The sequence below is a fragment of the Hemibagrus wyckioides genome, linkage group LG20, assembly GCF_019097595.1.
Source record: "Hemibagrus wyckioides isolate EC202008001 linkage group LG20, SWU_Hwy_1.0, whole genome shotgun sequence".
NCBI lineage: Eukaryota > Metazoa > Chordata > Actinopteri > Siluriformes > Bagridae > Hemibagrus > Hemibagrus wyckioides.
The window spans coordinates 6665332-6682191 of NC_080729.1; the positions used below are offsets into that span (position 1 = coordinate 6665332).

The 16860-nt window shown below is 35.8% G+C and overlaps 2 protein-coding genes and 1 long non-coding RNA gene across 3 annotated transcripts; 2 read left to right on the forward strand and 1 right to left on the reverse strand.

Moving 5' to 3' along the window:
- The first annotated feature begins 284 nt into the window (after nt 1-284).
- On the forward strand, nt 285-5182 carry LOC131371072 (succinate receptor 1-like). The gene is made up of 2 exons (XM_058418822.1): nt 285-670; nt 3087-5182. The coding sequence occupies exons 1-2, from the start codon at nt 668-670 to the stop codon at nt 4017-4019; spliced, it is 936 nt and encodes a 311-aa protein (XP_058274805.1). The 5' UTR covers nt 285-667; the 3' UTR covers nt 4020-5182.
- A 3122-nt stretch (nt 5183-8304) lies between these two features.
- LOC131371205 (uncharacterized) lies at nt 8305-9789 on the reverse strand. The gene is made up of 3 exons (XR_009207514.1): nt 9330-9789; nt 8851-8896; nt 8305-8721 (listed from the first exon to the last, which is right to left on the reverse strand). It is a non-coding gene; the product is annotated as an uncharacterized LOC131371205 (long non-coding RNA).
- A 3582-nt stretch (nt 9790-13371) lies between these two features.
- On the forward strand, nt 13372-14278 carry LOC131341996 (succinate receptor 1-like). Its single transcript, XM_058372703.1, has one exon. It carries the CDS (start codon nt 13400-13402, stop codon nt 14276-14278), a length of 879 nt encoding a protein of 292 aa, XP_058228686.1. The 5' UTR covers nt 13372-13399.
- Nucleotides 14279-16860: the final 2582 nt, after the last annotated feature.

The window sequence follows — 16860 nt, forward strand, 5'->3', positions numbered from 1 at the left end:
AAAATTGCAACAATAAGCACAAAACTTGTTGACGGTGAAGGCATCATCACTGATGTTTTCAGTATTTAGTTCTACTTGTTTTTAAATGCTGGTTTTAATATTCTTCTTTGTTTAGTAAAAACAAAAGAAATCCTAATAGTTAACATATATAATGTGCTAGCATGTAGAAACAACCAGCAAGGTCATTTGTAACATTTAAAGATGCTGAACTCATTATCAGGTCACTTCAGGCATTTCTGCTTACACTGCATCGCTACGCTGATCGATCAGTTATAGCTTAGCTGGACGTGAACCTTACAGTTCGACACACATTTGCAAAAGCTCCATCAAACAGTCAGCAATTTTGAGTTAACAAAACTTAACACCTCTCCACTTACACCACTACAAGTCTCAGAAATGATAACGCAAGCAAATCAACAAGGACTGAAAGTCAGAGATAGAGGCAGAGAAAGAAAGAAAGAAGAAAAGCAACAAAGTGATCGTTGCATCAGATTGCATCAGTGTGTCATTGCATCAGATCTCTGGATTGAAAAATACCAAATAAATACAGTGTACACTTTACACTTAATGATGTTGTGCTACAAATGGGTGGTGTCTGGGATTTTTCAAATAAAGACCCCTGAAAAGCTGACTTCACCCTCCCAAAGCCGTCAGACCAAACAGCGCAATGGTAAGAATGCTTTTAATATTATACACACTTTGAGCAAGACAATGCATACTAGATCATTTCTATAAAAATGCATTAATGAGTACCAGTATTGCTAAAGATTGACATTGTCAAAGAATGTTATTTACTATTTAGAAAGAAAATGCTAGCTGTGTTAAGCACAAGCACCTTAATATTTACAATAAGAGCTAAAAGTTTAGTTTTATTGTTATAAATGCAAGATAGTTCTGTATTATACACCATTCTTATGTGTATTACCTAATGCATTAGTTTGATTTTATGCAAATCCTTCCTCATTATTGGTTAATCATGAATGTATTTTTAATGCTGACTCTTTTCATATGTGCTTTACGGGTTCTTAGGTTTCATTTGCTGATTAAGGGTTTTGATAAAACAAAAAGAGGCTTACTTGAAACATTCTATTGTAGATGTTGACAGAGAAGCTTTAAGAGCTCACTCACAGGGTGATTTAGACGTCTTAAGATTTCTAAATCTTCTACTAGTATAACCAAATAGTCAAATTATTGTTTTGTGTTAGATTATTTACAAAGGACTCACAAATGAGTTTATTCCATTTATTTTATTTTAAGATGAATCCTAGTCATTTTTAAAATCATATTTATTGTAAATAAAAAGTTAACATATCGCATTTACACAAGTATTCAGATCCCATACAATCTGTAAAGTAAAATAATTAAGGAGTAAAGCGCATTTTGGTTTTGCCTGATTGTTTACTGGTATAGAATTTAGTCTAACAACTTCTGAAAGTTGAACTTGAGAAATTCTGCATGCTTTTACATATTATTATTGTGATAAGTAATCTGTGGGAAATTAGCTCTTGCATGGGTATAATCTTAGTGTACAACCTCATGCTACACAGAATATGGGCTCTATTTTCATGGTCTTGTTTTTATATCTCAATAAGCTCTGGTACAGGTGTTATAATGGTGCACTTGTGAAAAGGAGGCAAGATTTAATGAATACTTTAGTAAGTGGTGTCTAATTAAAAACAGTTCATTTTGTTTCCTGTAAGATTTTAGAGTGTACTTTGCAGCACAGTGGTGTTTTGTGTGTTGACATGATCCATATTTCTCATACAGAATTCATGTTGATTTTAGTTACTGAAAAGCAATATAGCAATTTTAGTATAAATTCTGGGGTCCAAAAGTCTGAGACCACTAGAGAAAATGCTTCTTTTTTGAATTCTTTTCTAATTTATGACCATGATTTGTATTCCAAATGATATTACTGACAACAACTTGAGTGAAAGGTCGAATCTTTGATATAGTTACACAGTATTTATTTTGTATGTCCCCTTTTTTGCTTTATTGACACCATGCACTTGAGCTGGCATGGACAGGTTTGTGCAAAATTTTATGATGATGATCATTTTAGATCACATCTATGAGCATGCCATCTTGACACATGCTTCAATAGATGAAATGAGTTAAAGCATTTAACATGGTCGATATCCCAACTTTGCTAAAACATGATAATAAGGACCTAGAAATAGTGCAGAATCTTAAACATTCAAGATTTTCTTTGTCTGAATATATGAAAACTCTAAAACTCTTGTTTATCTCCAATTTGAAATGAAACAAAACAACATAAAATAAAACAGAAAAAGCTGTCTCAGAATTTTGGACCCCACTGTGAAAGACGATGGTGTAAAACATGAGAACGTTTAGATGCAAGTGCACATTTTTACCCTTAATGTCAGTGAACTTAGTGAGTTCAGGGAGCAACTATAAACACTGCCAAATACAACATTAATTCTAATTTGGGTCGTTTTGCTCAACAATTTATGGAACAAATTCTCACTTGTGTTTTTAGTAGTGGAATGGATGAATTGTGGGTCGCTGCATACAGTATATTTAGCTGACTAGATTTGGTATATCATATTGCAAGATTAAGACCTTAAAAAAATTAAAACCTCACAGATTATCTTAATAATCTGCTCTACAACAACTTCATTATTTTGAAATCATCGTTCCAGAGCAGATCAAATTAAAAACAAAGCATCTAAGCACATGTGACACTACTGACTGTGAATTTTATAAGAGACGTTTATGCTTCACTTAGGTGTGTTGGTACAGTATGTGTGTGTTTATACAAAGTAGGATGGATGGATAGATTTAGAAGCCACAACAAGTTTCTTATTCAGTTATTATTTAGTATTATGAAGTAGCCTGGGGTTAGTTATTGCAATGCTGTTATATAAATTAGAAACATCCACTAAACTATGGCTAAGTCTTTACTTTTTTCCACACATTGGACCAGAGCATTGCATTAATTTACAAAAATAGCAAAAGCTCACTGGTGAAATTTTTCTGAATGCAACCAACCTAAAAAACCTGACATGAAAATGGAGCCCTTTATGTACAGTATTTATATATACACTATTTTTTTATGTCTACAGGACAACTGCTCCAGTGTCTTTACTCCATTATTGGAGAAATATTACCTCTCGCCAATGTATGGTCTGGAATTTGCCATTGGCTTCATCGGAAACCTAGTGGTGGTCCTGGGCTATATCTTTTGCCTCCCTGCTTGGAAGTCCACTAATGTGTACCTGTTTAACCTGTCTGTGTCTGACCTCATCTTCCTGTGCACTTTACCTGAGCTGTCCTACAACTACGCTTACAACCAGAAGAAATTCAATTCTTCACTATGTGTGGTTAATCGCTACATCCTCCATGTCAACTTGTACTCCAGCATCCTTTTCATGATGTGGGTAAGTGTGGACCGGTTCTTGCTGATGTGTCACCCACAGCGGGAACACATCCTGTTGACTCTCAAGGCTGCAGTATGCATTACCATCCTGAACTGGATCTGGGTGAACATTCAAATCGCTCCGCTCATTGTCTTCATTATCCAGGACTTGGAGGAAAATGGCTGGACGGTGTGTCGTGATTTTGCAAGCCTGGGAGTTCCCCGAGTTATTATGATCTACAGCATAGTTCTCACCATAACTGGATATGTGATTCCTCTTATGGGTTTGTTTCTATCATCACAAAAGATGGTTTCTGTACTCGTTAAAAGAGAAGAAACGCGAGGGAAATCCTTCCAGAGGCCAGTAAGAATCGTGAGGTCTGCAGCAGTCATGTTTCTGGTGCTCTACACACCCCTTCACGTAATGAGGATTGTCCGTATCGTGTCTCGGATTCCTGAATTAAAATTGTCAAGCTGTGTGGTAGACTACATCAATTCAGTTTTCATAGTGTCAAGGCCAATTGCCTATTTGCACAGTGCCATTAATCCTGTCTTTTACTTCCTAATGACAGATAGCTTTAAAGAAGCACTGCAGGATAAGTGGAAGCAGATTAAAAGGATGCTAATGAGTGCAATATAAGCAAGTCTGCCTTACAGATGGGTGACAAAGCAAACAAAAAGAGTCTAGAACTGTACTGGGAAGATAAGCATCATTTATCCAAAATATATTTACTCAGTTTGTTTTGATGATAGCAAGTATTGTGTAACACATGGAATTACACTGAAATCTGGTGACTGTTAAGACCATAATATATAAACTCATTGAACCGTACAGTAAGCTTTGTGCCCTGTGGACAGGCTGCCCTCATCCTGAAAGAAGCCATTCCCAGCAGGATAGATATGTTAGCTCATACAATGAAGGTAATCAGTTATAAGAACTCTGTATTGAATGCAGTGATTCTTTTCTCCAAGGTAGACAAATTCAGACTTACACTACAGCAGAACGGAGCAGTAAAAGCAGTGAACAGTTAGAAACATAACATTAGGCCTCTGATTTCACTGTCAAATGATAAATACCAATAAAACTCTTTTTAGTTATATGATTTAAAACTTTGTTGTAGGCTATTTTCTCAAGTCTGTACTGCTTTAATGATAGTCAAGTTGGACATACACTGAAAATATTTACAGTGACGGAAATTTGCTTCATCTGCACATCGGATCATCTGAAAAAGAAGACATCATTTAATACGATGTTCCAATGTTAAAAAGGGTTAGCCAGGTCTGAAATGTTTTTAAGACATTTAAATATTTCTTTCTTTGTTATTTTCCACGAAATGGAGCCAAATCTTGACATCACCCTGCATAAAAGAGATAACTGATTTTCCTTTTCATTTTTCACCCCTCTGTATATGCGTATTTAAGAGAGAAGGACAGATATTGGTAGTGAAATTTCAACGCAGCTCAAAGTTCCTAGCGAAATGTGATGTTTTAGACAAAAGTTCTTCGTCGTTGTTTATCCGTCTGAGTGCTATCTGTACATTTATTAGTGAAGTACACTGCAGTTACATTATTCTCTGTTTTATGTCTTGTTATTATATGTACTATATATATATCGCTGTTTCCTGTAACATATTAAAACAATTTGTAGTACTTGGTAAATGTAAATGTTACAAACAACCAGAAAAATAGACTTTTTGCAGACGTGTGCCTCTAGGGGGAGCTATTGTCTTAGCGGTAAAACATTATTATTCCACAAGAACACATGTTGTTACTACTGAACAATTATGAATAAAATTGGAGCTTCTTCCCTGCGATTGTGTTTACTGCATTTAAAAAATATATCTTTCTATTATTCTATTTGTTTTTATTTGAATCCCGCACAACAATAGCAATAATAATGAATAACTATAAATTAAAAAAGCAGTAATAATGAATAAAATCTGCAATAAAGACTAAATTTATAGCACATTTTAGTGGGATTAATAAAGCTTGCATACGTTCAATAAAGAACAGAAGTTCAGGAGTGGAACAATGTGGAAGTGCCTGATTTTCCATGACCTTTAAACTGCTCCTGCCTTTCGCTCTTTCTGTTATATCCATTATCGGATTAGCATTAAGGCTTGTTCCAATGCAAACATTCAGACCATTTGTAATTCTTGATGTGGGGAAGCAGAGTCATTAGTCATTGCAATGGAAGGGTCAGAAGAGCAGGCCAGGGCATTCAAGTCCTCCGAGGGTTGGTCAAGAACACAATCACAGTAATAATCTTTTAGGTTTTCCCAGTAAACAGGGACTTTCCTATATTTTCCATTTACACTCTCAGGTAAGAATGAAAGTAGAAAATGGGACACAGAATATGTTTAATATAAAATAATAAAAAAAAGATGCATTTTTGTTATATTGTTTTAGACCATGATCATGCTTAACATCTTATCCATCAGAACAATAGAAAATTTACTTGCATTGTGCCAAAAATTTACTCATGATATATTAATTAAACAAACAAAAAAAATCAGTATGTGTGTTTCACATGAACTATTTTAATGGATTGGTTTAAATTATGGTGTTGCAGAAAGCAGCATGTGGTTTATCCCAAATGTGTGGCTGGCTTCCATTATAGTTTCACAAACGGTTCACACTGCCAGATATTAATGCTGGCTTCTGAAGCCTTTAGAAGTTCAAAAAACACTGCATTTTAAAGGAGAACCATCCTCCCTGCAAAAGAGGAAAGGAGAAACAAGCTATCCACCTCTACAGAATCAATATTACAACATGCATCATTGGATTAATCTATCAAACAGTGGTTTGGTTGTAATTGTTAAACGGTGCAAGCTGAGGGTGAATGGCAAATATATATATATATATATATATATATATATATATATATATATATATATATATATATATATATATAAATTGTATGACATCACTAAGTTTGAGGCTGTTATGAGCAGGCATGATTCCCAGGAGATTAATATATCCTGTGCCCATGGGCAGGAACCTACACTGTAAGTGTGTGTGCACACAAAAACAAGGAAATGCACACACACACACACACACACACAGCCTTGCATATGCTTATTCTTATGCCATTTATGTTTTATAAATCACAGGTTTCTTGCAAACGTGCACAGGTAAACCAGTCTCTTTTCCCACCCTGTTACTGCCCACAAATATCCTTAACTGGTTGATGCAAAATTGCCTCATATCTATTTAACTTATTTTTTGTCCTATTTGCAGTAAAAATAGCAGAGAAAAAAATTCTTTTTTTTGGATGTGGACAAAAAGGCACAGGTGAAAACTAGAACTAAAAAGGGAAAAGTGTGTAAAATACCAGTAACAAATGAGCCTGTCAAAAATATACTCAGCTATTTGCTTTAATTTTTTTCTTAAAGAAATTAAATTATGCTTCACTGAGATAGGTTAATCAGGGTTAATGGGGTTGTTGGATAAAGGAGATGAAGAATGGAGCCCATTCTGCAATGGCATGTTGTGCAATAGAACACATACCCTCTCTATCCTGCAGGTTTTTTCCGGTTGGTGTAACAGACTCCCACCTGTCGCATCAAGACAAATCCATAAAACCAGGCCAATGGTGCATTACACAACCGAATGTGAGAGTGCATGGCATTGTAAAGCCTCTCCTGTGCACCGTGTGGGTCAGAGATGGAAAAGTACTTCATTTATAAAATTAAATTGGTTTCACTTGTTGAAAACAGATTCATTTTGACTAGCTGCCCTTATAGCAACAAGACTGCAGTCATTTGCTTTAGACTTAAAAAATGAAGCTTTGATCTTGGCCTGTTCTTCAACCGTGTAAAGAAATCTAATGTACTGACTTGTCAATTTTGCCGACCAGTAAGGCTGGAGCTTAAGGATGGCTGGGATATTCATGACCCATCTACTAATTCTGCCTTGAAGCAGCGATTTTTGTGTTAAGATGTCCAAGTGGTTTAAATCTGAGCCACCTCAGTATATAGTTCTAAGACACTGGCTCTTGGAAATCTGTTTTGACTCATTAGCCAGTTATCATCATTAGCAAGGAAATCTTTGTGATATCTAAAAATATATTCATACTTTATTCGTTATATGATATTTGTGTGATCTGTGAATGTGTGAAATTATTGCACACCCTGTAATTACTGACAATATATAGAAACCCAAAATAAGCTATCATTAAATTTATAGAGGGCAAATTAAGTAAGCTGTAAGTAGTTACATGGAGCAATACATTTGAATGCAACAAATAATTAGTCACATGAATAAATAAAGAAATAAAACCATAAGATAATAAGATAATATTTTCTGAGGCTTTATTGTTAGCTGTAATTTTCTGCAAATCAACAGGTTGCATTCAGTTCCAGCTGTTACAGTGAAGAACAACTGGAAACCATACTGGTATGACATAAAGGCCTGAGCAGGACAGAGCTAGACCTGCCCCTCACCCTCCTCTTGTGGCTTTCACAAGTATAATAAAGCATGTCTGGAAATATTTGTATAGAGCTCAGTGGTGATACAGAGCATTTAGCCAGAACATTTGCCATGGCAGTGGATTTTCCTGTGGCATGGTATGTGGACTCCATACAATGCACAAGGCACTGTTTATAGCCATGCCTTGTTGTCCTTGACCACAATGATTTTGCCACTAAAGGTATTGGGTATCTGATTAAAAAATGCAAGATGTACCACTAAATGCAATGACCTTGATGCCTTGGTAAGTTGCAACCTAATTAAGGGCATGACACTGAGGCAGGCCTCACTATCAACTATTGCAGTGTTTGTGTCTTAAAAACTTAAGTCAAGTCAAGAAGCTTTTATTATCACTTCAACCATATATAGCAGCAGCAGTACACAGTGAACTTAAACAACATTTCTCCAGGACCATGGTGCTACATAAAACAAAACAGAGCCAAAGTCGTCCTGGCCATATAAAGTGCATCATGTGCAACCTAGTGCAAACAGTCGAGACAAAAGCACAGATACACAAAATACACAAACTAGCGCTGACCTGTATACATACACACTTCAGTAATATCAGCAGTTGTCCTTTAATCCAAGATAGCGGTGTGCACGCAGCGGCCACTCTGAATCCAAAATAGTGCTATTCCTGAGTTTACCCTGACTTTTCAAAGTACATGGACACCAGAGACAGTGGCTTTATTGATGTATACAACCGCCAGGTGCTCTTACAGTGCAGTAATCATGCAACTACCAACCTGCATGATGATGTGCTTGAGAAGCTTCGTGACTTTGGCTTGCTGCAAAGACCACGCCTCCAGTCCTCATAACTCTGAGAATATTCCCAGCTTCTTTGCTCTTTTACAACTATCATCTTTATTGATCTTAAACGAAAAGAAACAAAAATCAATAAAGGATTGATGTACAAAAAGCAGCTTTATGGGTGTATAACCACGTACAAACAGAGATTGTAAACATAGCTTTATAAAAATGTTATTAAGGGCTATATTCACCTTTGATAGCTTTAGATGCCTAGTCTGTGACCTCAGGGGCATTGGTCTACAACAAAACCAAGAAGATGCGACTGTAAAAGTATTTTGACAGATGCTACCTTGAATAATGCAGACGGATACCAAAAGTCCAATAATTATTCCATAGCAAAAGATAAAACAAAACAATAAGTAAACAAACTTAGTATTAACTTTCAATAAACAGCTGTCATTTACAGCAGATAGAGACTTTCACACGGCAAACCTATTCAGGCCCTTCGAAAATGTTGCATTGCCGTAAATATACTTCATTAGTATCCTGATATTCTCTCTGGATGGTTATCTTTATCTACAGCCACCTCTACCTCACTTTTATTGTCCTCTCACACACACACAGATTTATCAATCTCAGCTCACTGTTAGAATAAGACAGAGAGAGTACACAAGAGACAGAAATCTAAGCTAAAATAAGCTAAAACTAAATAGATTAAAATTCCACCTACCTCCGGAGTCTTCCTCCCCATATTGGGGTTCTACAGAGATTCTGAAACTCAGCTATGGGTAGCTGTTGTATGAGGGGGAGAGCTGGCTGATGGATATGGAAACAAATCACAAACATGGGCCACTATGATTACTTGGTAATGCCATATGGGTTTCTGAATGCTCCTTCGAGTTTAGCAGGTGTTGGTGAAAGCAATCTCCAGAAAGTTCTTGAAGCACTGTGTCATCATTTATATAGAATAAATAAGACAGGTACCAAAAGCACACTACTGAACTAAAATACGATAAAGACGCTTGTCACAAGGATTTGTTTGAGGGACTGGGTCGTCTTATAAGTGGAGCTTTGCTGACTTGCACAGAAAATCCAGATACAATTACGTACAATTGCAGAATTCAATATTCCTGTCACACAGTCATATACACTTTAATCAAGTCCAGACTTAAAATGTCATCTTACCCAGTCAGATATTAGTTGAGACAGAGAAATACCTGCACATTGTCACTGTACAACTGCACAGTGCACAAGACCTCTATCCAACCCAATGGTCTGCAACAAAGAAAGGAGAGAAAAGTTAAGAGAGTGAAGCAAAAGGTCTCCACAGATCTCCACTGCAACCATTTCAAACATTTGTGAATGTAATAGCACAGGGTTCATGTTAACTGCCTGAGGATCTCTGGTCTCCTGTTCTTAGTCTTCCTCCATTCTGGTTGTGTAGCTTTTTCTACTGTATGTCGGTTTTCTGAATAGAAGAGTATTAATCTGAACAAGGTGTTCTGACTCTATTAACTGTAGATCAGTTTATATTTACATTTACTTTACATTTGAGAAGTAGTATCTTCTGAAACGCTTAATATAAAAATAAAGTTATCCATTATAAAAATGTTTCACAATCAGATCTTCGAACAAAGTGAAATATAAGACAAAGCATTCAAATGATCATTTCAACTATTGTAGGAAACTTATCCAACATCAACTAGCACTGTGTGAAGAAGTATTTGCCCTCCTTAGTTAAACAGTCAAAAATGAACCAAATTTAATTGACGATTGGGCTAAATTCGAGACCGACTCAACTTTCATTACTGCCAGCTATGTTGAATCTAAATGTTAAGTAGAACCTTCTTTGTAGTGGGATGTCGAAGAAAGTTTTTGAAATATTTCAATGGCTGAGCCAATTCTAAGGCTCCAAGGTATTTATGATTCCATCATCAGAAGCTTTAGAGACAGAAATAGTATCAATGGGAGGGTTGCAAGGCAAAAACATTGCTAACCACCTGGAACATAATGTCTCATTTCATATATTACAATTGGAATGATAAGAGGTTTGAAGGAATGGTTCATACTGCATGGTATAAGGCTAACACAACATTAAACAAGAAGTAACAACAGTAATTGTACCAACAGTCAAACATCGTATTGGTAGTGTTATGGTATGGGGATGCTCCTTGCTATAATTGATGGAACTATTAATTCTGCTTTCTACCAGAAAGGAGAATATCTGGACATCAATCCCTGATCTTAAGCTCAATGAGCAATTGGGTTTTGAAGCAAGACAATGATTTGAAACACAAGAACAAGTCATTTCTAATGATTCAAAGTAAAACAAAAATTTAGATTAGTTCAAGTCCTGACATGGACACCATTGAGATGTTGTTGCATGACCTTAATCTATCTGAAATAAAGCAATGAATCAAAGCAATGCTACAAAAAAGAGTGGAACAAGATTCTCACCAGTAATGTAAAAGACTCATCTCCAGTTACTGGATACATTAGGTTGCATTAATTGCTACTAAAGGTGCCACATACAGTATATTTCACATAGAGTAGGTAAAATTGGGGGTGATATTAACCCATTTCTTTCATCAAATGAAATTACTAGTGGTTCTAGAGATATTCTATGCAAAAATAGGCTTGCCACTGAGGCTTGTTAGTACACTCTAGGAGCTGAAAAACAGCAGAAGGGTCTGGTGTCCTAAAGGGGCCGTATGAACGACTATTTAGCAATGCTTGCTTCATGAATAGTAAAGACGATATCAAGTTTTATTGTACGATTGCAATAAAATAATGTTGAGTCATCAAAACTTAGCACCTCTCCGTCTGTACCTCTACGAATGTCTCAGAATTGACAATAATTGAATAAACACGGACGAAAGTCAGATATAGAGGCAGAGAAAGAAAGAAAGAAGAAAAGCAACAAAGTGATCGTTGCATCAGATTGCATCAGTGTGTCATTGCATCAGATCTCTGGTTAGAAAAATACCAAATAAATACAGTGTACACTTTACACTTAATGATGATGCGCTACAAATGGGTGTTGCAGTGATTTTTGGAATAAAGAACCCTGATAAGCTGACTTCACACTCCCAAAGCCAACAGACCAACGAGCAAAATGGTAAGAATGCTTCAAATATACTTTGAGTAAGATAACGTGTATTAGATCATATGTATAAATATGTATCATTGAGTATCATTGATGACAAAGGATATTTATCCACCTGATGCGTCAGTTTGATTTTATATTAATGAACTTTTAGCACTGTGATAAATCTACTATCAGAGAGTATTATTAATATCTCTTGTATTATTTTAAGGGTTCTTTAAGGTTTCATTGGATCATGTAAATTGATCTTAAAGCCCTTTCTGAAGGGAATAATTTTTGCTGCTGGATTCAGCACTCAACCTTCAAGGCTTCATCTAGAGGAACAACTATATATTTCTTATATCTTTCCAAATTTCCTAAGAGTGTAGCTTTAGGCAAATTAGATTTTAATTGTCAGATTATTTACAAGATATTTCTGTATTTATAAATAACAATAATCAAATTTATTTATTTGTTTTTTTCAAGATATCATGCATAAACTAAATTATAGTCTTTTTAGACTGAGAAAAATGAGAAAGAGAGAGAGAGAGATAGACAGAGAGAGAGAGAGAGAATTCACATGTTTATAATAAATAAAACTAAAATTTTCTCAGGTATTATTATACAGGTACAGATCAGTCATGTCCTGATTGTCTGTAATCTAAAATAAGGAGAAAATTAGCTTTTTTGCTTTGTGCTATTAATCCTGGTCTTTTAAACATGTTCTTTATACAGACACATCATAGGCTGAAGCCTAATAGTTTTTATACAAAGAAATTTGGAATGCTTTACATAAATCTCATCATTACCATGAGAAATCCCCTGTGTAAAATTAAATCTTGCATGGTTATAGGTTCTGTCTACAACCTCATGCCACAGTGAATATGAGCTCTATTTTCATGGCCATGGCACAAGCACAAGATGAATTTGTATATATCTTAGTGTCAGTGAAGGTGTTATCTTTCCACAAATATAACAGGGGGTTGGGTTTCAGGTAATACATTACAATAACTAAGTAACATGTGTCCAATAACGAAGATGTCTTCAAATAACCAAAAAAAAAAAAATTACAGCAACTACATTGTCTTAGGTATACACACACACATACACACACAATAATAATAATAATAATAATAATAATAATAATAATAATAATAATACATTACTTATATTATTTATGAACCAAACCAAGGTTAAAAGATTCTTCTTCTTCTTCTTCTTCTTCTTCTTATTATTATTATTATTATTATTATTATTATTGATAAATTTTAAAGAGAAGTATCTAAATGATCTGATTGTTTGTTTCGATTCCATAGCAGGCATAATTAAAAATCTGGGAAGTCATGAGATTGAACAGGGAAGCAAATGTAGCCTCAACTTAACAAGTTGTTTTAGTTTGCTATATATGGTTAATATTTGGATTATATGGACAATTGATATTGAAATGCACAAAACCCTTTCGCACAGTTCCATACACATTAGCACAGGATGAAATTCTGACCATAAAAACAGCTACAGAACTCAATGGTGGAAGACATTAGATTGTGTCTCAACCAAGAAACAAAATGACAGCATTAACTAGCAAATTATGATTAGAGTGGCATGAAAATAGAGCTCTTTATGTGCAGTAATTATATGTACAATCATTTTTATTGCTGCAGGACAACTGTTCCAGTTTCATCACTCCAATTTTAGAGAGAGATTACCTCTCGCCAATGTATGGGCTGGAATTTACCGTTGGCTTCATCGGGAACCTAGTGGTGGTCCTGGGCTATATCTTTTGCCTCCCTGCTTGGAAGTCCACTAATGTGTACCTGTTTAACCTGTCTGTGTCTGACCTCATCTTCCTGTGCACTTTACCTGAGCTGTCCTACAACTATGCTCACAACCTGAAGAAATTCAATACTGCACTATGCATGATTAATCGCTACATCCTCCATGTCAACTTGTACTCCAGCATTCTTTTCATGATGTGGGTAAGTGTGGACCGGTTCTTGCTGCTGTGTCACCCACAGCGAGAACACATCCTGTTGACTCTCAAGGCTGCAGTATGCATCACCATCCTGAACTGGATCTGGGTGAATGCTCAAATCGCTCCTCTCATTGTCTTCATTATCCAGGACTTGGAGGAAAATGGCTGGACAGTGTGTCGTGATTTCGCAAGCCTGGGTGTGGCCAAAGTTACTCTGATCTACAGCATAGTTCTCACCGTAACTGGATATGTGATGCCATTGGTGGCTTTGTTTCTAGCATCACAAAAGATGGTTTCTGTACTAGTGAAAAGACAGGAAGTGCTTGGGACTTCCTTCCAAAGGCCAGTAAAAATCGTGAGGTCTGCAGCAATCATGTTTCTGCTGCTCTACACACCCATCCATGTAATGAGGAACGTGCGACTCGCATCACGGCTTCCTGAACTAAATTTGTCACGGTGTATGGTGGACTACATCAATGCGGCTTACATAGTGACACGGCCGATTGGATTTGCTCACAGTGCCATCAACCCTGTGTTTTACTTCCTCATGACAGACAGCTTTAAAGAAGCACTGCAGGACAAGTGGATGCAGATTAAAAGGGTGATAATGAAAGCGTTTTAAGCGAGTCTACCCTGTGAAGCAACGTGCTTAGAAAAGTTTCAGCATGCCTTTGAATAGATTTTACTTTAGAACTGTAATGGAGAGAGAAGATATTTACTTAGTTCGTGATGATGGTGGCAGCAAGCAATGTCTAACAGATCACTCTGAAATCCAGGGACTATTATAGCTATAGCATATAATTTGGATTTTTACACTCATTAAACCATTTAGTAAACCATTCATGTTCAGAGTCATGGGGTGGGGTCGTCCTGCAAGAGATCATTCCCAGCAAAGTAGAAATGTTTAGTCATAGGATAAAGGTGATCAGCTGGACAAATACATGTTTCGATAACTTAAATTAAAAATGTGCTACCTTTTACCACGGACCTCGAGAGACAGGGAGGTTGTAACATCAGAGCAAGTTTCAAGCGGAGAATTTGTAACTACAATCTGCACCACTGCCAGTCATTCACGAATTCCTGTGCCTCATCTGCTGTTTTTTTGGGTGGAATAAAAAAGACTGCTCTCTCTGTATAATTGTGTTCTGATGTTTAAAGGGGTTAGGCAGGTCTAAAATACTTCTTTAAATATTTATTCTTTGGCATTTTCCATCTCGTTTTCAGCCCCACCTGCAGCTCCTCTCTAAGGGAACACATAACCGTGCCAGCATACTACTGCATAACATTTACATGTTTTAGCACTCTGTATAAATACATGGAGATATAAAAGATGCATTCATAAAGATAGACAAGTTTACAGTGAAGTACAATGTTTTAGATATAAGCCCTTATCAGTTGTGCAAGTAAAACGTGTGCTATCACTGCTTTTATTTGTTAAAGTACACTGCAGTCTGTTCTCTCGATCATCTCTCTCTCTCTCTCTCTCTCTCATATTTTATATATAACATTTTAACTATGGAATATGAAACACTGTAATATACTCAGGCCACTTTCTCAGTGTTTTCCAATCTTCATGTTCATCTAGTTTCAAGGATCCTGTAATGTAGAACCTGCTATGGTCTTCTTCTGTAGTAGCCCATTATCCTCTTAGGTTCAATGCATTGTGAATTCTTACATAGAAATTCAGTTATCCTGAACATTAACTGAAGCTTTTGACCGCATGATTGGCAGGTTGAACAACTGCATGATTGAGAAAGTACAGGAGTTTGTAGTGACATAGCCAGTGAGTGTACAAAGACATTATATTATTGTAATCCAAATGGCGTCATAACACCTTTGTGGTGTGAAGGTTGCTTCTTTAATTTAATTAGTTCCTGAGATCCATGCCCAAATTTGGTGTGATTTATTTTATTTTGTCCAAATCATTCATCAATAATAATGGCATTAATGGAAAGTTTACAATTCACACTAACACGGTTTCTGTTTGCAGAATGTTATTTTGTCTTGTGATTATTTTCATTATAGTCTGGAACGTATGCGAAATGAATCCCTGTACCTGGTAAATGTAAATATTTTTCAAATAGCCAAAAAGTGGAATTTTGAAATGTAAAAAATTTATTTGCAGACTTTATGTGCCTTTAGGGGGCGCTATTGTATTAGCGGTAAAATACTTATTATTCCAGTAGAATGCCTGTTGTTAATACTGAATAATTCTAAATAAAAATCTGAGTTTCTGGAATATTATTGTATGTTTCAATGCAGTATTTTTTATTTATTTTATTATATTTATTTGATTGATTTTCAAGCAATATATTAAAATATTACTATAAGCGCTTGTAATAAGAAAGCTCCCTCCACTCCAAACTCTACAATGAGAATAATACCTGGATGGACAAACATTAATCAGTACAATGATAATACATTAATTGGGGTTATATTTTGCAATTGATCCTACAAAATGAACAGAAGTTGAAGCAACTGACCTTGTTAAACTTTCTGAGAGTCAGATGACATTTGACATATTTTACCCTTTTGTTCCTTCCTTATTGAGTTTGTAGTTCTTAATGTAATCTAATTTTTCCTCTATACTTGAGAAAACACTGTGGAAGTGCTTGTTCTTCGATGACTGGCTCTAAACCACTTCTTCTTTGCTGCCCTCCCTTTCTGCAAAAATTTTCTTTTTCGACCTTTTATGGTCACTACGTGAGGATCTGGCTCTAAAGCAACTCATTCCAGTTCAGGCATTCTGGCCATTTGTAATTCTTGGAGTGTGGAAGCAGAGACTTCAATCACAGCACTGGAGCAGGTGAAGTTTCCAAAAACAGGGCATTTGGATTCTCAGAGGTTTTGTCAAGAGCAAAACCACAGGAAAAATCTATTACATTTTACTGGCCATGCACACAGTTCATAGGGCCTATTGGTTTTTCCGTTAAATTGTCCGCTAAGGTAAAAAAAAGTCCATAAGTGGTAAGTACATAACTTTCAAACAAACCAAGAACCGTCCAAAATGAAAAAAATAATTAAAATGCTACACTAAATTAAAATCCTATTGATTTTTAGTGACTTTTAATTATTTGTTTAAGTTTAAGCTGTGATGCCTTACACAGCTTATCTCTGAATTCTTGTAAACATCTGTATGCTGCAAAATGTGCTTCCATTTTACCATTTTACTATATTAAATTATTAAAAGTACAGTGCTATGTT